This window comes from Geotrypetes seraphini, chromosome 1, assembly GCF_902459505.1.
Source record: "Geotrypetes seraphini chromosome 1, aGeoSer1.1, whole genome shotgun sequence".
In the NCBI taxonomy this organism is placed as follows: domain Eukaryota; kingdom Metazoa; phylum Chordata; class Amphibia; order Gymnophiona; family Dermophiidae; genus Geotrypetes; species Geotrypetes seraphini.
In genome coordinates this window covers 197442729-197464137 of record NC_047084.1, presented here as the reverse complement: position 1 = coordinate 197464137, position 21409 = coordinate 197442729, and the positions used below count along the sequence as shown (strand labels likewise).

The 21409-nt window shown below is 42.0% G+C and overlaps 1 protein-coding gene across 7 annotated transcripts in view; it reads left to right on the top strand.

Annotated features, from left to right (window-relative positions):
• The window catches only part of SORBS2 (sorbin and SH3 domain containing 2), a 515532-nt gene that overhangs the window by 354477 nt on the left and 139646 nt on the right, over positions 1-21409 (top strand). For 6 of the 7 annotated variants that reach the window (XM_033943759.1, XM_033943750.1, XM_033943740.1 and 3 more), the window contains 2 exons: positions 11892-11975; positions 12498-12554. The exons of the other annotated variant lie outside the window; for it this stretch is intronic. In XM_033943759.1, coding sequence (XP_033799650.1) covers positions 11892-11975; positions 12498-12554 — 141 coding nt within the window. The remainder of the gene's footprint in view (positions 1-11891; positions 11976-12497; positions 12555-21409) is intronic. 7 annotated transcript variants of the gene reach the window in all.

Sequence of the window (21409 nt, the reverse complement as noted above, 5' to 3'; positions counted from 1 at the left end):
CGAAACATTCAAGGTACTGAAGGGGATAGACTTAGTAGATAAGGACAGGTTGTTCATCCTCTCCAAGGTAGGGAGAACAAGAGGGCACTCTCTAAAGTTGAAAGGGGATAGATTCCGTACAAATGTAAGGAAGTTCTTCTTCACCCAGAGAGTGGTAGAAAGCTGGAACGCTCTTCCAGAGGTTGTTATAAGGAAAAACACCCTCCAAGGATTCAAGACAAAGTTAGACAAGTTTCTGCTGAACAAGAACGTGCGCTGGTAGGGCTAGTCTCAGTTAGGGTGCTGGTCTTAGACCAGAGGGTCGCCACATGAGCGGACTGCTGAGCATGATGGACCACTGGTCTGACTCAGCAGTGGCAATTCTTATATTCTTATGTTCTTAGGTTCTACTTTAGTTTCACCATTGTACAATTACCCACACATAGCTTAAAGAACTTTAAATAAATAACTCATCGACCGGTGTGCTGAATGCTCTGCACTGCTCCAACAGTCATAGAGCTCCTATGACAGTCGGAGCAGCGCAGAGCATTCAGTGTACCGGCTGGCGCTAAAAACCTCTTCTGCGCTTTTGCAAAGGGGGGATAAGTCTGCTACTCCCCTATTTGGTTTTGTCTTATAAAATTATTCCATGCATAAAAGTGTGTGAGTTCGGTGGAGGTGTGTTCTTGGGTAGAGTTTGGACAAAGCATGGATGGAGACAATTTATGCATGTACTTTATTTAAAAAACATGAGCATTATTCATATTTTATGTGCATATATTTACACCTACTCTGTGTGAGATTTGTGCTAATATTTTATAGACATGTAGACACCTATTTGTCTTCATAAAATAGGCAGAAAATAACCACTTTTTCCCTTTTATGTTCAAACTATTTTTATTAAAGTTTTGCACATAACAAAGTCACAAGATAAAAACAACAACCCCTGAACAGAATACAAACTACGAAATGGAACTTCGCTGCTAAAGAAAACCAAAATTAGACAAGTATCTGAACATCCCCCTTATCCCACCTCCCTCCACCCAATCTCCCCCGCCCCCCCTACCCCAACCTCCCATCCTTTCATGTACCTCTCCCCCCATCAGGATCTACCATATCCTATATGGATAGTCTAGAAAATTCAGAGACCTAAAAGATTCCCCCCCCCCAAAAAAAAAAAAAAATAGGAGGAGAAAAAAAATGACAAACCCCAGAAGCTGGACTCTTATAACCCTGGGGGCATTCAATTATCCACGGCCACCCCCTCCAAGATTCCTACCCCCCACCCAAGGGTGGATCACAAAATTACTCTTTGCATAACATTTAGGGCTCCTTTTACTAAGCTGTGATAGCGGTTTTAGCACGCACTAAATTGCCCCGTTATCTAGACGCTAACGCCAACATTAAGCTAGTGTTAGTTCTAGCATGGGTTTAGCGCACGCTAAAAACACTATCACAGCTTAGTAAAAGGAGCCCTTAAAATCATCTGTTAAATGTCATTACTTGATTCTTCGTAAATTCATTCATTGCTTGCTCAAACGCTACAGTATAAACTTAACTGTGGTGGGTTATAGCCAGTGGATGATGGACATCAGTCTTAGCAGCTTGCTGCCCTCTGCTGCAACTGTAGACAAACTACAATCTTTTAGAGAGCAAGGGTTCTACAACTAACAGTGGGTTTGACCACCCCAATGAGTCACAAAACACTTTTAAGTATTGGAGGCTGAGAAGGTAAGTCTTGTTTTAAAGTAAAAAGAAAGAAAAAGTAAATTAAAAACAAACACACACCAAACCGGCCAGCACTTCATAGAAGCCAGAAATTATTTAAAAAGCAATATTTCATTTTTTAATGGCTCCAAAGTTCAGAGTCAAATCCTGAATTACAGTAGCAGGGACATGCACAGTGGCGTGCCAAGGCAGGGCGGTGGGGTGGTCCACTCTGGGTGCAAAAGTTAAGGATGCATTGAGCGGTCACAGGTTCAGTCCATCTCAGCCTTGGCTGCCCATTCCACAATTCTACAATTATTTATTTATTCAATTTTCTATACCATTCTCCCAAAAGAGCTCAGAACAGTTTACATGAATTTAGTCAGGTACTAAAGCATTTTTCCCTGTCTGACCCAGTGGGCTCACAATCTATCCTATATACCTGGAGCAATGGGAGGGATTAAGTGACTTGCCCAGGGTCACAAGGAGCAGCATGGGTTTGAACCCACAACCTTAGGGTTTTGAGACTGTAGCTTTAACCACTGCACCACTTTAGAAATCAAAATGTAGTAAAAGTGAGCTAAGTAAAGGGCAATCAAGCCATTGTGACATCACTGATGAGGTTGACTCTTAGGTATTGGTGGAATGAGCCAGCCTTGACTCAGCTTGCCTCTGCCCCCTCTAATGTCAATCTCCTATTCCAAGGCAGAGAACCAGCAGAGCCAGAGGCCATGTGTATGTGGATCACAGTCCTGAGACTGCTGCACACACCCCCTACTGCCTGGAGGAAGGGGGGTGCTCCACCCAGGGAAGGGGGTGCTCCACCCTGAGTAGCCAGCATGTCAGGTATGCTTCTGGACATGCAAGCTACACTTTCAGCCTGTTCTTAACATTTAGGTGACACTTTTACTAAACTGTGGTAAAATTTATAGTTACCACAGCTTAATGCAAGAATAGTTTGTGCAGTAGCTGCAAATTTTATGCGGTACCCAATAGGGTACCGCATTTTCTAATTTGTGTCCCCTAAGTAAAGAACACCATAAGACAAGGAAGTAAATTCCTGATTCTATAAATGATGTCTAGATTAGGCGCCACTAGGTGCCCTAATCACGGATGCCTAATGAAAATTTGCATTTTTAATGGGTTAAATAGCAAGGTAATTGATCACACCATTAAAAACCCGTTAAAAGCAATTTTTTACATTGTCATTTTAGGTTGTGCTTGGATATCCGCAAGTTACAAATCAGGTACTCAAACCAGTTCCATGTTATTTACCTCCAGGCACACAACTTGAAACTGCACCAAATAAAAGTGCAAGGTGATTACTGTTAAAACTCCTCCAGGCTGATATTCATTTGGCGGCACTGCCAGTGGCGTAGCGAGGGTGAGAGGCACCCCCACCCTCTTCTCCGTTCCCTACCCCTCACCACGTTCACTCCCTTTCCCTTCCCCTGTACCTGTTTAGCTTCCCCCGTGTGAGTAGTATCTCTAACTTGCTGCCTGCACCGTAATCTGCTCTTCCTCTGACATCACTTCCTAGTTGCAGGACCCAGAAGTAAAATCAGAGGGGATCACTGAGGCCAGCTTGAACAGCAGGTTGGAGCTGCTGCTCACGCCAGCGATGAGCTAGAGCAGTGGTCTCAAACTCAAACCCTTTGTGGGGCCACATTTTGGATTTGTAGGTACTTGGAGGACCGCAGAAAAAATAGTTAATGTCTTATTAAAGAAATGACAATTTTGCATGAGGTAAAACTCTTTATAGTTTATAAAACTTTCCTTTAACAGTTAAAAGGAAAGATATATAAACTATAAAGTTTTACCTTATGCAAAATTTAAAGTTTAATATCTTTTCTTTCTCAAAACTGACACATTTCAATCACTATATTGAAAATAAAATAATTTTCCCTACCTTTGTTGTCTGGTGATTTTATTTTTCTGTACTTTCAACTATGTTTCCAGGGCCTTCTTGTCCTTTGACTGTTTTTTTCTCCGTCTTCACGTTCTGCCTTGCATCCATCTTTGACATTAACTTAATGTTCAATTTTTCTGCTTTCTTTTCAAAATCTACGTTTCCATGTCTTCCCTTCCCTTCCTATTTCTCTCTCTCTCTTCTTCCGTCCTATTTCCATGGTCTGGCATCTCTTTCCTTCCTTTCTCTCCTTCCCTCCTTCCTTCCTTTCCCCTGGTCTGGCATCTGTCTCCTTCCCTTCCCTCATGCCCTGGCATCTCTCCCTCCCCCTCCATGGTCTGACATCTCCTTTCCTTCCCTCCCATGAACTTGGCTTCTCTTGTTCCTCTCCTCACTCTTCTCCTTCCTTCCCTCTCTTTCCCCAATTGGGTGCAGCAGCAATAAAAGCAGCATTTCCCTTCCCCCTTTCCTGTGCAGCAGAAGCATTTCTCTTCCCCTTTTCCTCCCCCTCCCTTTCCCTGTGCAGCAGCAGCATTTCCCTTCCCCCTTTCCTGTGCAGCAGAAGCATTTCTCTTCCCCTTTCCCTCCCCCTCCCTTTCCCTGTGCAGCAGCAGCATTTCCTTTTCCCCTTTCCTGTGCAGGAGAGGCATTTCTCTTCCCTTTTCCCTCCCTGTACAGCAGCAACAGCAGCATTTCCCTAAGGTCCCCCTTTCCTTTGCAGCAGAAGCATTTCTCTTTCCCCTCCCCTTCCGTTCCCTTCCTTAGGGAGCAGCAGCGTGTCTGGCCGGCTCAGTTGATCTTTCCGTTCAAAGCCGCGGGTGGCGGCTCCTCACGAGATCCGTGCCTGCGTCTGAAGCCTCTCTGATGTTGTGACATCAGAGAGGCTTCCGATGCAGGAGTGGATAGCGTGAGGAGCCGCCAACCCGCGGCTTTGAACGGAACGATCAACTGAGCCAGACAGACACGCTGCTGCTCCAAAAGGAAGGGAAGGGGGAAGAGAAATGCTGTCTTGATAGCGTCCAGACCGCGGGCCACAAAATAGACCTGGAGAGCTGCATGTGGCCTGTGGGCCACGTGTTTGAGACCGCTGAGCTAGAGGTACGGTGCTGGGGAATTGAAGGCGTGTACACAGTGGGGGAGGAATGAGAAGGAGCGGATGGGGGGGCAGAGAGAAGGAGATGTGCCAGTGCCCCCACTAAGACAGCGCCCAGAGCAGTCCACCCCCTTCCCCCCCCCTTACTTCACCACTGCGCCCTGCCACATAACTTTATATGTGTAGGGGAAATTTTGTAAATGCTGGGGTATCTTGGACTTAGACAACCAATATCTGAAGATCTATGAAAATTATTAAAGATATTGCTTAATTTGGCCATTAAAATTATCTTAAAACACTGGAAGGATGTATCGAGGGTTGAAAATATAACCTGGTGGAACACTGTGTGCATAACTGCTAAGTTTGAGCATGTTGCTGTTGAAAGATTGAATGCGTTAAAAAAAGTTTAATAAAGTTTGGGAGCCTTTGTATTATTATGGTTTTGCACCTGCTAAAATACGAGGATTTGTTTTGCAAGGTGTACATCCACGCGGTCTTTACTGTAGTATTTATGATAGCATTAATGAGTATTATTTGTAATATATTGTTTCCATATTAAATTTGATATTTACATATGAAATTCAAGTTTTGATGCATTGTATTGTATTTTATGGAAATTTTAATAAAAATTATGGAGCTAAATGGAACTCAAAATATGGTACCAAAAAAAAAAAAACTGGCACTGAATAGTATTCTATAACAAGCATTCTGAGAAAGGTGTCCTTTATAAAATGGCACAAAGCACCATGATTTGTGCTCAGCTTTGAGTGTGAGGAATTAAACCAACTGAAACTAGGTGTAGATCCCGGCTCACAAGATGGGCATAGATCCCCTGAATTCTATAACACTGCATCCACTTCAAGGGAATACGTCTGTCCCTTCCATGCCCCTCCCGCTCAGAAACGATTATGAGCTTGTTAAAACTCACAATTGAAGCCAATTTACTAATTAAGTTAGGTGCATAACTTTAGGCACCTCTTATAGAATTTCCCCCTTAGGGGCTATTCTATAAATGGACACATAAGTGCATTTTTGCTGCCGTTTCTGCCCCCACTTCAGCATCTTGCATCCATTAGAATGATTCTGAAAATATGGTGAGGATATAGTGCCTAACGCTCGGCGCCATATGTAGAATTTCCTCCATAACTTATGGCTTGAAAGCTTGCATGGCATTTACACGCGTTAATGCACATAAACAGCTGTTTTAGAAAGCCGTTATTTACAAATGTAGATCTGTAGCACACACATCCACAGTTATGTCAAAATGCTGCGGACATTTAAAAAAATTTTTTTTTTTGCTGTCGGCATTGCAGCAGAACAGACAAATTCTTTTCGGCATTAGGTCTCTCCCCCTCATTCTGTAACAGGATGCCTCGTACATTTTTCTACTTTTTTGCATGCTTAAGTTTATGGAATACTGCCATCCACACAAGGTAAGGGTACACTTATGAGTGTAGATGGCAATAGTGCACCTAAGTGCCATTCTACAATTATTTATTTATTCAATTTTCTATACCGTTCTCCCAAGAGAGCTCAGAACAGTTTACATGAATTTAGTCAGGTACTCGAGCATTTTTCCCTGTCTTACCCAGTGGGCTCACAATCTATCCTATATACCTGGAGCAATGGGAGGGATTAAGTGACTTGCCCAGGGTCACAAGGAGCAGCGTGGGTTTGAACCCATAACCTCAGGGTTTTGAGGCTATAGCTTTAACCACTGCACCACTCTAGAAATCAAAATGTAGTAAAAGTGAGCTAAGTAAAGGGCAATCAAGCCATTATGACATCACTGATGAGGTTGGCTCTTAGGCATTGGTGGAATGAGGCATTATGATGTCACAATACCAGCTCTGCTTATCAGAGGCTGAAACTTTTCACATTATTTATTTATTAAATTTTCTATATTGTTGTCCCAGGGGAGCTCAGAACGGTTTTCATGAAATTAGTCAGATACTCAAGCATTTTTCCCTGTCTGTCCCAGTGGGCTCACAATCTATCTAATGTACAGCAATACATGGAGCAATGAGGAGATTATGTGACTTGCCCTGGGTCACAAGGAGCAGTGTGGGTTTGAACCCACAACCTCAGGGTGCTGAGGCTATAGCTTTAACCACTATGCCACACTCTCCCACCGGCATAGCATGTAACTGTTCGAAGGGTGTTCACAGTGAAGGGGCATAGGTAGGCCTGACATTTACAAGTGGACAACATACAGAATGCTATAAGTTACATTTGTAAATGTCAACTGTTGGTTCTAACATTTTCACGAGCCAAAGAGCTGTCATAATGTGTGTACCTACAATTAGACTGGCTGACGCCGGGTTATTTCTCTTGTAAGGATACTTTATGCACACAAGGGCACCTACTGTAAATAGCAGTGCTCTGTTATACTGTAGAATTGCTTTCTATTTCTTCATTTTTACAGTAGCAAACATTTAGGGGGGATCACAGTGTGTAAAAGAGACTAACCACCTAATATTCAGCACTATTTAATTGACCAGGAACAATTCCTAGCTGCTGCATTTAGCAGCTAGCCTAGACACCGACTTTGTCACACGACATAGCCAGTTCACTGGCTGACTGGCAAAGTTTAGCGGCCAGATAGACCCGCATAAATAGCAGGTATATCTTTGGCCACTATAACTTAGTCGGGCAGCTGATGAATATCGGCTTGACTTGCTATATCAGAATTGCCTTAAAAAAACCAAAAAATTCAATGTCTTTTACAAGCTATGTCTCAGCATTGAATTTCCAGGGTTTGCCACCGACCGCGGGAGTTAGCCCAGCTAACTCCCACTATCTGAATATCAGGGTCCTACATCACTAGATCCCTTTAATTTTTCAGTCACACCAGAAGCTGGAAACTTTGTGCACAAAATCAAATCAATCATACTATAACTTCAAAGTTCAGTATCATTTTTGCTTCCAATAATTGTTCAAAACTGTGGGGAGGGAGTAACTATTAAAATGTAGAAGGCAGGCTGTAGGTGAATTGTATACAGTGGTAACTTGGATTACGAGCATAATCCGTTCCAGAAGCATGCTTGTAATCCAAAATGCTCGTTTATCAAAGCAAAGTTCCCCATAGAAAATAGTGGCAACAGCAACGATTCGTTCCAGAACCTGGGGTCTGTACCTGTCGGGTGCCGGGTACTGCAGCGCCGTCCGTCTGTCATCCGAAGAAGAACCCCACAGTGCCGCTTCGGGGGGATGCCTCTAATGTCCGCCAGCCGTCAGAGAACCCCGCAGTGCCGTTTAAGAGGGATGCCTCCTCCATCCGCCGGCCAACCCTCCACGTTGGATGCCCCTCGCATGCTAGAGAGCCCCCACCCGAGCCCAAGCAGCCGAGCGCAGCCCCACCCGCATTCCATGCACGACACGCACAACGCCGATGATTGATGCTGTGTGCATCACACGCAACGCGCAGGCGGGTCGGCAGGCTAGACAGAGGTCCTCCAACCTGCAGAAGGCACCTGATGTGGAAGGCTGGCCAGAAGACGGAAGAGGAATCCCCCGAAGCGGCGCTTCTTGGCCTGTAAGTGCTCATTTATCGGGGCAGTGCTCGGTTTGCGAGTCAAAAGTTTGCTGAGTGTTTTGCTCGTCTTGCAAAACACTCACAAACCAGGTTACTCGCAAACCGAGGTTCCACTGTATTTCCATACTGTTTACAAATTAAACCTCTAATTCTATATATAGTGCTCAAAATTGTGTCTGTAAATTTGGGCACGTGCCTAGATTGTGCATGCAAGTTAATTGCTTAATGAACCAATTAGCACTGATTGGGCACAATCACTTATTTGTGCTAATTGGAATTTACACACATATCTTTCTAGTTTCTGTTCTATAAAGATGTGTGCCTAAATTTTTCCACGCAAGGAGGTTTGGACATGGGAGCGGCATGAGGGGGTCAGGTGCATTTCTAGGATTTGCCTGCAGGGTTGTAGAATTAGTGATATTTGCACCTAATTCGGGGCTCCTTTTATCAACTGGTGAGGTAAATGCCTCGACGTTCATAGGAATTCTATGAGCATCAGAGCACTTACCTTGCCGTCCTGTGGTAGAAACCTCTACCACTGTTTAGTAAAACCCAGCATTAGGCATGGGGATTTGCATCAGTGTTCAGTACGTGTAAATCCTCATACCTACACTAAGCACTATTCTATAAACACTGCCCGATAGAACACAATTTATAGAATTCTGCTTAGTGTGCATTATTTGGCACCCAAATTTGGATGCCATTTACATGATTGAGTCCTAATTGCCTTGCACCATCCTCAACATTGGTGAATTCTTACACAATAACTTCAACAATTATCAGTCGTAAGACCCAGCTCTGTGGGTGCTGTGGGTGTTAGAGATATGATTGAGTGGAGTAGAACGGGATTGATTTTTCACTCCGTCAGAAATTACAAAGACTAGAGAACACTTGATGAAGTTACAGGGAAATACTTTTAAAACCAATAGGAGGAAATTTTTTTTCACTCAGACAATAGTTAAGCTCTGGAACGCATTGCCGAAGTTATGGTAAGAGCTGATAGTGCAGCTGGTTTTAAGAAAGGTTTGGACAATTTCCTGGAGGAAAAGTCCATAATCTGTTATTGAGAAAGACATGGGGGAAGCTACTACTTGCCCTGGATCGGTAGCATGGAATATTGCTACTCCTTGGGTTTTGGCCAGTTACTAGTGACCTGGATTGGCCACCATGAGAACGGGCTTCTGGGCTTGATGGACCTTTGGTCTGACCCAGTAACTATCAGAGCTCTGCTGACCTTATGTTCTTATATTCAACCACAATATTGGGAAAACTCCTTGATTGTGTACTGGGAAGGGTAATTTCAGTTGGGTTTAGCACCTCTAATAATTTTTTTAAATTGGCTCCTATATTCACAATATTGCTTAGCATTCCTAAGAAAATTTGAAATGAAAGAGGAAAGCCTCCTTACAGAGAAACACAGGGGCTCATATTCAGCCCACAACAGTTAGACTCAGATTCTACCGTATAAACGGCACCAGACATTAGGTGCCTAGATTGGTATGCCTAGCCAATCTAGATGCCTATTTAATTTTTTTAATTGGCTTATTCAGCGCTGATAAATGAAAGTGTCATTAAAACCCAAATAAAAACTTTTTTAAAAAATGAATTAGCCAGTAGGCATCTAACTCGGTAGACATCTACCACTTTTCGCCTACCAGCAAGAAGTCATGGTTTCATTTAGACACCCTCATTTAGGCCAAGAAAACCCTGGCCTATTTGGCAGTGCACCTAAGGTTTTAATGCCTACTAACACCTAAGAACCAGATAGGTGCCTTTAAAAGTCAGCTGGATGGAATATGACAGCCCATAAAGACAGCAAGGCTCACCTAGTCCGCCATATTTCCATCTTCATGCAATGCCGTAGATACCTTAATATCTGTCTTTTACGTCACTTCTTTCTTGTTAGTTGACTCGATTAGGAAAGCCAGATTCAGGATTGAGGTTACAGCTAGTGATCCAGATTACAGCCCCAGCAGGGATGGATTTGCCGGGGGGTCTGTGTGTGACCAATATTTAAAGCTGCCAGCATTCAGTAATGTGATTTCAGTGGCCATTCGCTGCAGCTGAATGAGGGTAATTTGGAGGCGTGCAAAAGAATAATGCACAGGGGTGAATCTTCACAGGATAAAGCCAAATGTTTCAGAGGATGGTAAAAAAAAAAAAAAAAAAGTATCACCAACCAAATATCTCCACTTAACATGGAGCATTTTTCCATATGTGAGGCTATAGTGTATGGCACTGCAAGAAGATGAATCATCTGTTGAGTCCAGCATGTCACATACCCTGTCAGGTGTGATATTGATTTATATTGTCTGCAGCAGTAGACTCCACAGAGAAGTGTCTGAAATCTGAGCTGTACAGAGATTAAGTCAGAGATGAGGGCACCTTACTCAGGATAAGGGTGAGGGTAGAGGCTGCCACTTTCAGAAAATATAACTCATAAAAGCACAGCAAAGGCTTCTCCCAGCAGATGCAACCCTGACAGTACCGTACGTGATTTGCCGGCAGCACTATTTAATTGTTCAATCTCAGCCAGAAGATTACATCTTTGAAATGAAATCACTTTTTTATCATGACACATATTGATTCTCCATTAATTGCACACTATCTGGCAGCTCCAGACAGCCTTTGCTGCATTCTTTCTCTGACCCTTAGATCAAATTTTTGTACATTTTACCTGATTTTTCAAAGACTTATGGAATAGAAAAGGAGAATAAAATGCCACCAAAATCTGAGCTAGGCTTGTCTTCCCTTCTCTTTTGCTGTACTGTTTCCTAACCTGAAATGTTGGTAAAGCTGTTTGCTCACTCAGACGGGAATGGTGCAGGAATCAATATGTGACTACAAGCAGGCAGGCATGCATGCATGCATGGTGCTTGCTGAGTGATGTTAGCATGCGTATATGGTCAGGTTCTACATTCCATCTAATAAAACATACTGGTAAGGCTGAAAAAAGCAGAACTGCTGAAACTCAACTTCTGCGGCCCTGTGTTAAGATGTGATACTGCTCACATATCTAAACAGAAGAGAGGAAGATGAATGCACTACATATGTCTGTCCTTAACCAAGAATATCCATCTAACATCTTTCTCTCTGTCTGATACACACCTGCAGTGCAGAGAAAAGCAGAGAAGGTGATAAAGACCATCTCCACCATTTCTATTGTAATTTGCTGTTCTGATTTTGATAAGAAGGAAAGGCATAGTTCCTGCAAATGACGATCTCTATTTGTACATTATTTTCAGAAAGACCTATTTCCAGTCGGTGCATTTTTAAATGGCCATAATGGCTTCAGGTGTCTAAAAAGCCCAAATCAGCCGGTCAGATTGACCAGCTCAAACCTTCTGAGCTGTTGCATATGAAGGTTCCACTGAAGTTTCCAAAAAATAAATGTTTCTCACCTATTGTAGACTCTTCCTACAAGCATCAAGAACATGGGAAGAGATTCTGTGCAAGAAAAGTACCATAGCTCTTATGGAAAATGAGCATGTTTCTTGAAAAATTCCTCTTCGCTCACTGTGTATTTTGTCCCTTGTTTCTCCCTCTTCCCTCCCCTCCCTTTCCCCCCTCCATTGATTCTCTGCATGTGCGTTATTGTTCATGTACCATGCTATTTCCACTCTGCTCAGTGTGCCTTTTCCTTCCCTTTCCCTTCACATCTGCTCTAGACTGACTGCAGAACCCCAGATGACATAGATTTAGAAAATGAACCATGGTATAAATTCTTTTCAGAGCTGGAGTTTGGACGCCCGGTAAGTGAGGCTGGAACATTAACATTCAAATGGCAGGAAACAATACACAGAGCATCACATTGGGTTTCGTTCACATATGCTTGCTTCATGTTAATCTGCATTCCACCCTTTACTCACTGGATTTCAAATTATCTGTGCATTACTGATTCTACTAACAACATATATATATATACAGTTCTCATCCCAAATATTTCTCAAAATATTTATGAAATACAAGCATTTGATTTTGTGTACTGAAAATCTGTTGATTTCACAAATGCGTATCCAGACTTCAAAGGATCACGCTTGCATTCCAAAGATTTTCCTTACTGACATCACTAACAATTTATTTCAACTTAATGCAAAATTAGCATCTTTTCCTTCCATTCTCTTCTACCTATGTCACTCTTTTATTATCCAGTGTTGTCAGCACTCAGTTTCTAATTGTGTCACCTTCTCCACATGTCTCATTCCTTGCTGCCATTTTGATTCTCCTCCACTTCATCTCTACATTTCTGCCTTTTGTGATGTGTCTGCCACCAGCCTCCTAAAAAGCTTTTGGATTACATGCAAGAAAGTTCCACTGCTGTTTCCAATAAGGTAAATGAATTGTTTTATTTTTTCATGGTTCTCAGGGAAAGGGGAATAGTGACAATGGTGTGAAGAAAGAGGAACATTCTATTAATTTTATTTTATAATATTTTCCAAAAATTTTCTAACTGACTAGGAGTCATTTGATAATTTTTTAATGGACTTAGTGCTTACGGAAGGTGCTGGACTGACAGTATTTATCCACCAAGCAATATGCTATGGGCTGCAGCACAGCTCTGATAGTTCACAAAAGAGAAGGTGTGATTAGCCCATCCTTCTTTCTCTTTCCTCTTCTTTGTTCCATTGCCTCCTTTCATGTGTGAACCTCCCCTTTCTCTCTCTCTATTGCATCCTTTCACTGATCTTCCTCCCCATATTTCCTTCAGCAGTATTTCCTTACCCTTTTATCTGCCTCCCCCTTAGGGTTACCATATGGCTCCAGAAAAAGGAGGACGGATTGAGACATCCGGGTTTTACTTCCATTGCTTTCAATAGAAGTAAAGCCCAGATGCCTCTATGTGTCCTCCTTACTTCTATTGCGTTCAGCAGAAGTAAAACCCGGATGTCTCAATTCATCCTCCTTTTTCTGAAGTCATATGGTTACCCTACTCCCCATCCCCTCTTCTCTCTCCAGAATGCCAGTGACTATCTTCTTATCCTACTCCCATGTTGAAACAGTTGGTTCAATCACTGCTTAGGCTACTCATTAAATGAAATTTGTGATTGGTCTATGTGGCCCTCTGCCAGTGCCACAATTAAATAACACATGGCAGGTTTTATAGTTTAAAAAATCAACTTCTTTAGCACTGGAAGCACAATACATCCAGACAGTATACCTATATCTTAATGGCTATACATGTTGTGAGAGGTGTGTAGTTGTTCCTAGTTGCTACCTTCATCAGGCTCAGCCAATAATCAGTCTGGAGGGCTAGTGCTTGGCTGACTTGAAAAGAATAGAAGCTTTATAAGATCAAAAGAATAGCCATACTGGGTCAGACCAATGGGGTCCATCTAGTCCAGTTTCCTGTTTCCAACAGTGGCCAATCCAGGGCAAGCAGTGGCTTCCCCCATGGCTATCTCAATAGCAGTCTATGGACTTTATAAGGACATAAGCTGAACTTTGATGGTTGTAAACTACTTTCAATTGAGGAAACACATGGGCTCCACGCAGTAATGTTTCATTATAAGAGGATTCTGGTAGAAGTAATTGCAGCTGAGGCAGTTGGGAATAGAGCGAATATCTGTGCTACACTGAGTTAGTTGATGAGAGAGTCGAGAGTTGGCAGTTGTCTCTTTGTGTATGGGCTTGAGCCCAGAAGCTGTGAAAGTAAAGAATCTGTGAGCTCATGCTCATGAATAATGCTTAATAAGTGAGTGCTCAGAAGCTGATCGGTCCAGACAGTACTGGGACCTGGCAGTACAGCTGAGTTCAAGGAATATTATACTGAGAGCAGGCCACAGGTCAATAAAAGATAAAGAAGTCACTGTGGAGTTGTCAGCTGCAGAGTTAAAGACCTCTTGTTTTGCAGTGTGAAGTCTCTGATTGAGCTGAACTGAGCCACAGACAAGGGCTTGGCAGGAAGCTCTGTTAGTGGTCATATGCTCTCTCCTAGACTGTTAATAAATCATTTTACTTTCTTAAACGTAAGCATGCATCCAACAATTTCTTAGGTCTCCATCTAGTCTCATCAGTAAGATTAAAGCAATGAACCTCGAGGTGATTTGAGGTCATTAATTACAAGAAAAGCATGCTAGAAAAAAATATGTTGATTTATTAGAAACTCCCTGTCATAACACCACATATTATGCATGCCTAATGTGACCATACGTCCCGTTTTGAACAGGACCGTTCCGTTTTTAGATCCCCTGTCCCGTTGTCCCCGGGACTGAAAATCAGGAGATGAAAAAAAAAATGGTCACATTTTGCATGCCCCTTGGCTTCATTCTTCCTTCCACTGAAGATCTTCTATGCCACTCCTACATTTTCTTGACTTCCAGACTGGTTTTACCTCTACTACCTCCACTGGAAGGCTGCTTCATGCAGTTAACACCCTTTCTATGAAAAAATAATTCCAGATGTTATTCCTAAACTGGAGCCTGGTTTATAGAACACCACCACTTAAACTCATGATTGGTGCCAATAATTGTCAATTATATGCGTAAGTGCTAGATACTATTCTTGCAATTCATTTAAATCACTTAAGCCCCCTTATCAACTGAGGTAGAGCTTTTTACCACGGGCTGGCATGGTAAGAATTAAATGATCTTCGGAGCATTTACCTCACTGACCCGCAATAAAAAGCTCTACAATGGTTTGATAAAAGGGACCCTTAGTATGCAACTATCAGAGGGAATGTACATGTGGGCATCGCATGGATGTGTCAAGGGCCTGTCGCCAAGTGACACGTACAACTTAAAGAATGCTATCAGTTGCGTGCATTGCATGGCACAATTAGATGTGCCCACTTGTGCCAGCCATTGACCCACTATAAGAAGGTTTGCCTAACATTTGGCACACCAATACAACATTGTACTAATAGGCCCATCCCCTTTCCTTTCCCTTTTGCTTTAAAGACAGGGAGAAGTATCCTGTTGGTTATTGCAGTGGCCTGAAAACCAGAGAAATCATGTTCAAGTCCCAGTACAGCTCCTTGTGACTTCAAGCAAGTCACTCAGGGGTCCTTTTAATAAGGACTAGCCATTTTAGCGCATGCTAAATAGTGTGCATCAAATGCTACACTGGTTGCCAATTGAGGCACGGATTTTATTCAAGTTCTCCTGCTTTTGCTATAAACTGGTGTGGGGAATGGCCCCAATTTATCTATTACCTCACTTCGAACTTTACACCCCCATAAGGACAACCAGAAATCGCAACGTCTTTGCCTACCCGAAGATCATAGGTTGCAAATACAGAACCTTTCTGGATAGAACTTTTAAGTTTCAAGCTGGCAGACAGCAAACCTGGCTAGGCAACTTCACTGACAAAGCCAGGCAGACTTACGGCGCCTTTCGGAAAGAAATCAAGAGCGCTCTGTTCAACAGATTTATTCCCTAGCCAGACAACGCCCCCCCCCCCCTCCCTTTTTTTTAAAGCTTTTCTCTTCAAGCTGACATTACGCTTCTTCACTAACGGCTTTCTATTCTTCACTCGACTGTTCAGTGTCTTCCTCACCATTTGTATTTTGTAATTCGCTGACCATCCAGCCCTTTCGATGTAATATGTTAAGATTATACTGTAACCTATTTGTACCCTGGAATCACTGACTACTCAGTGACATCCTACCTATTCTTACCCTGTAATTCGCTGATTGTACAGCTCTCTTCACTGTAAACCGCCTAGAAGTCGCAAGATTATGGCGGTATAGAAAAAATTAAGTTATTATTATTATTATCTATCATAGTCTATGGATGTGTTAGCGTTTAGCATATGCTAAATTGGATAGCGCCCCTTAACTCTCCATCATCCCAGGTACAAAACAGGTACCTGTATATAATATGTAAACCACTTTGATTGTAACCACAGAAAGGCAGCTATCAAGTCCCTTCCCCTTTCTTAAGCTGTCATATTATTGACACTAATATCAACTCAAACATGTAGTTACTATTTTCAGTCTATAAACATATTAATTTTATTAATTATTTTTTTTTCCTTTCATTATGTTTGCTTGGGAAGGAAAAAGACCTCAAGAGTTCCGGGGGCAAAGGCTATAGAGCTTATCTTACCTTATTTCCTCAACTTAAGAGCCGTCATTGGTCATAAAACACCTCCCTTTAACATACTTTTTCTTTGCGATTCTAAGGGCTCCTTTTACTAAGCCGCGTTAGGGCTTTAATGCGCGGAATAGCGCGCACTAGACATTAACACCAGCATTGAGCTGGCGTTAGTTCTAGCCGTGTAGCGCGGGTTTAGCGTGCATTAAAATGCATGCACTAAAAACGCTAACGCAGCTTAGTAAAAGGAGCCCTAAGTGAATTTTTTTTAAAAAAATATGTACACACAAATATAGGTGGCTCTTGAAATAGACAAGATCATGTTAACGCAGTTCTGATGATAAACATACAGGTCCAGGTAGCTTATACTCAGAGCTTCCCTGTTTGATAGTCAAAGCTTATAAGAACAAAATTTCTTATAAACTGCAGCTACCTCGCGGTTCTGTGCAGTGAACAAAAATTATCACCTTGTAATTTTTCTTTAAAGATCACCTCCCATTTACAAAGCTGAAGAACAAATAGTATCATACATATAATTGAGATCACAGTCACATCATAGTTTCAAAAGTTTAAAGCTGACATCATCAGAGACGTGGCAGAGCAAATCAGGGCAGTATAAGGCCCCAAAGCAGCGTGTGTAGAGTTCTGCACACGCTGCTGGAATCGGCAGGTTTGTAGTCGGGACCGCAGGAAGGGAAGGGAGGGAGCAGTAAGGGAGCCATATCTCTGTCTCACAGCGGGCTTGCCGGCTCCGGCCAGCCAAAGTTCATTTTTTAGTTCAAAGCCGACGCTGCGTCTCCTCTCTCGATCCCCGCCAGAGTCGGAAGTCTTCTTTGACTCTGGTGAGGTTCGATAAAGGAGCCGCGGCGGGGGCTTTGAACAAAAAAATGAACTTGAACAAAAAAATGAACTTGAACAAAAAAATGAACAGTCCTATTCAATCAGTTTCTAACTACAACCCTCTTATCTAGGTTAAACTTCTCTTAATGTATAATCTATATGAGCCTGAGATGTCTAGGGAGTCCTCGGACAGATGTAGATGATCTCTATATTATAGACCTTTGTTTTTATATACACTACTCTAGCTTCTGATAAATCCAAACCACAGTCATAAAAACATAAGAATTGTCAAAGGTCCATCAAGCATAGTATCTTTTTTTCCATCAGTGGCCATTCCAGGTCACAAATATCCTGGCAAGATCCCAAAGGAGTAAAACATAGTTTATGCTGTTTATCCTAGAATTAAGCAATGGATTTTCCAAGGTCTATTTTAATAATGGTTTATGGACTTTTCTTTTAAGAAATTATCCAAAACCTTGTTTAAATCCTGCTAAAGTTAATTGCTTGTACCACATTCTCTGGCATTGAATTGCAGAGTTTATTTACACATTGAGTGAAGAAATATTTTCTCTGGTTTGTTTTAAATTTACTACTTAATAGCTTCATTCCACGCCCCCTAGTCTTAGTATTTGGGGAGAGACCTCTATCCATATCTCCCGTAAGGTATCCCTTCTCTAAGGTGAAGAGCCCTAACCACTTTAGCCCATCCCCTTTATTATTTTTGTTGTCTTCTCTGTACATTTTCTAATTCTGCTATATCTTTTTTGAGATGCGGTGACCAAAATTGCACATAGTATTTGAGATGTGGTTGCGCGATGGGGCAAAACAAAAGCACTATGACATTCTGTTTGCTTCCTTAGCCACCACCGCACACTGAGCGGAGGGTTTCAATGTATTGACTATGACATCATTTTCCTGAGTGGTGACGCCTAATGTGAAACCTTGAAATCACATAGCTTTAGTTTGGGTTCCTCTTTCCCATTTGATCACTTTGCACTTGCTCACATTAAACGTCATTTGCCATTTTGCTACTTGGTCTTGCAAGGTCCTCTTCCAAGTTTTCACAATCTCTTGCAATTTAACAACTTTGAACAACAGTGCAATAGGTGAGACATTCTAGACAAGTGGGTAGTGTCCCCATGACCACATGCCATCGGCAGAAGGAATCCAGTTCGAATTTTTCTCTGTGCCTCTTCTACTGTATACTTCACTGAGCTCCTTAGCTCCATGTACAGTTTTTTCCTTCTGTATGCTTGCTTGCAGGAGAGTGTTCACTCTGCTCTCCACATTTTATTATTTTCTTTTTTTTCAAGATTCTTGTGCTCAGATGTATTTCTTCAGCTTTGCCTGCATTGGGATCCCACAGACTTCAGTCTATAGCTGACAGGCCAATCCCAGTGGGTGCCTGTTAAATCACTGCACCTCTGTGAAAGATAGCCACCAGAAATGTAGGCCAGGGTTTTCCAGGCCTACAATTCTGGTGCCTCTCTTTACCTTGAATTGTGTCTACATAAGCGCTTTAGGCCACTTAATGCCAGTTCCGGCATTAGTTACACCCATAGTGGCATTAGGTAGCCTAAAGCGCCTATATAGGCACGATTCTGGTGCCAATTTTATAGGCGCCTTGAAACTCACTTAAAAATGTAGTTTGAACTTCATTTGTAACTGAGTTTGGGTGCCTAAAAATCAGCACTGGTTAGAGAATCTGGGCCTTAATGCCTGTGGCGACTGACTATCCATTAAGCATGTACAGCCAGAACATTTTTTGTTTTGTAACATTTCCTATATTGTTTACAGGAAAGCTCAATTTATTCATGGTTTTTCGGACATTATTTCATTACAGGAGCAATATCATCAAGAATACATGCTCATTTGGAAAGAATGTGCCTGTTTTGCAGAGTATGTACAATTTGCAAAGAAAGCAAACTGAACCACAGAAGTCAAATGCAAATAGGGATGGAGGTATGGTAGACCTTCATCGATTTTCAGAGGATTGTGTTTGTGAGGAGCTAGCTAAACTAAAGGTGGACAAAGCAATGGGGCCAGATGATGTACATCCATGAGTACTGAAGAATCCTAGGGAAGTTCTGTCAGCTCAACTGGCTGACCTTTTCAATGCTTCTCTAGAGTCGGGAGTAGTACTAAACTAATGGAGAAGTAAGGAAGAAGTAGAAAACTACAGGACAGTATGTAAATTAATGGAAACACTCTTAAAACAGAGAATAATAGAGTTTCTAGAATCAAGTGGATAACAGAACTCGAAATAGCATGGATTCACTAGAGGTAGGTCTCTGACAGTGTTCCACACAGATATCTAATAAATAAACTTTGTGCCTTTGGGATGGGCCCCAAAGTAATGGACTGGGTCAGGAACTGGTTGAGTGGAATTCTACAGAGGGTAGTGGTCAATGGAGAACGCTCACAGGAAAGGGATGTTACAAGTGGTGTGCCTCAAGGTTTAGTTCTTGGACCTGTTCTTTTTAATATTTTTGTAAGCGATATTGCCGAAGGGCTGTCGGGTAAGATTTGATTCTTTGCAGATGATACCAAAATCTGCAATAGACATGAATAACATGAGGAAAGACCTAGAAAAGCTTAAAGAATGGTCTGAAATTTGGCAGCTAAGATTTAATAGCAAGAAATGCAAGGTTATGCATATGGGCTGCAAAATCCTGAGGGAACGGTAAAGTCTGGTAGGGGGTGAAGAACTTTTATGCATGAATAAGGAGAAGGACTTCGGTGTGATAGTATGTGATGATCTTAAGGTGGCCAAACAGGTTGAAAAGATAACGGCAAAAGCTAGAAGAATGTTAGGTTGCATAGGGAGAGGTATGGCCAGTAGATAAAAGGAGGTTTTGATACACCTGTATAAGACTATGGTGGAACTTCATTTATAATATAGTGCACAATTCTGGAGACCGCAACTTCAAAAAGATATAAACGGGATGAAATCAGTCCAGAGGAAGGCTACTAAAATGGTCAGTGGTCTTCGTCATAGGGCATATGGGGGCAGACTTAAAGATCTCAATATGTATACTTTGGAAGAAAGGTGGGAGATATGATAGAGATGTTTAAATACCTGCGTGGCATAAATGCACATGAAGTGAGTCTTTCATTTGAAAGGAAGCTCTAGAATGTGAGGGCATAGGATGAAGTGAAGTGGAGATAGACTGAGGAGTAATATAAGGAAATACTTTTTTACAGAAAGAGTGGCAGATGTGTGGAATAGTCTCCTGGTAGTGGAGACAAAGACTGTCTGAATTCAAGAAAGTGTAGGATGAGCACATGGGATCTCATACGGAGAGAAGGAGACAGTGGATGCTGCAGATGGGCCGACTGGATGGGCCATTTGGCCTTTATCTGCCATCATGTTTCTATGTTTCTAGGAAACTGCATGCATGAATGATGGTTCAAACATACACATATTATAGGGAAAGAATGTGCACTCTTTCAAAAGAGTACACTGTTTTGCAAATAGGATACACTTTTTGGGAGGAGTGCACACTTTTTCAAATAAATGTGTATTCTTTCATAAGAGATTTCTGTGTTACGTTAAGCAACTGTATTTAAATAGAAGGTGCACACGCAATCTCTATTTAGGAGAAGTATTTTTCAACCATCCATAAAACCTATTTTTGAGTGAAATTTATCATAATATGACCCGGTGAAGATTGGATGCGTAAAGCCAGCTGTTATAAAAGTCTGTTGAACAACTGGTGGCATTTCTGAGGGCCGACAGAGCTACTCAAATAGAAGGTTTTATGGATGGTTGAAAAATACTTCTCCTAAATAGAGATTCTTTCATAAGAGAGCATACTATTGACAACTCAGAGCACGCACAGGCAGGAGAGGATCACTGTTATGCCTGCCCTACCCTACATTACCAGAGCATCATTAAGGTCAGCCTAGGAGAGGTACAGGGTGGTGAAATATCTTTGTGGAAGGTGTGGAATTGGATGCTGAAAGGGGTCTTTATTTTAAAAATCGTTATCAAAAAAATTTATATACCGTATAATAACTATGCGGTTTACAAAATTACATACAAAATTAACTTAGGGCTCCTTTTACGAAGCCGCGCTAGTGGGTTTAACGCACACTGGCCGGAAAACTACCGCCTGCTCAAGAGGAGGCGGTAGCGGCTAGCGCGTCTGGCGGTTTAGTGCGCTCTAATACGCACATTAAACCGCTAACGCACCTTCGTAAAAAGAGCCCTTAGGTTCCATAAACAAATGATAGCTGAACATGTTTCAACAAAACAAAGAAAACCAAAAAACAAAAGGAATTGACCCCAAAATATCCACAAAGAAGAAAAT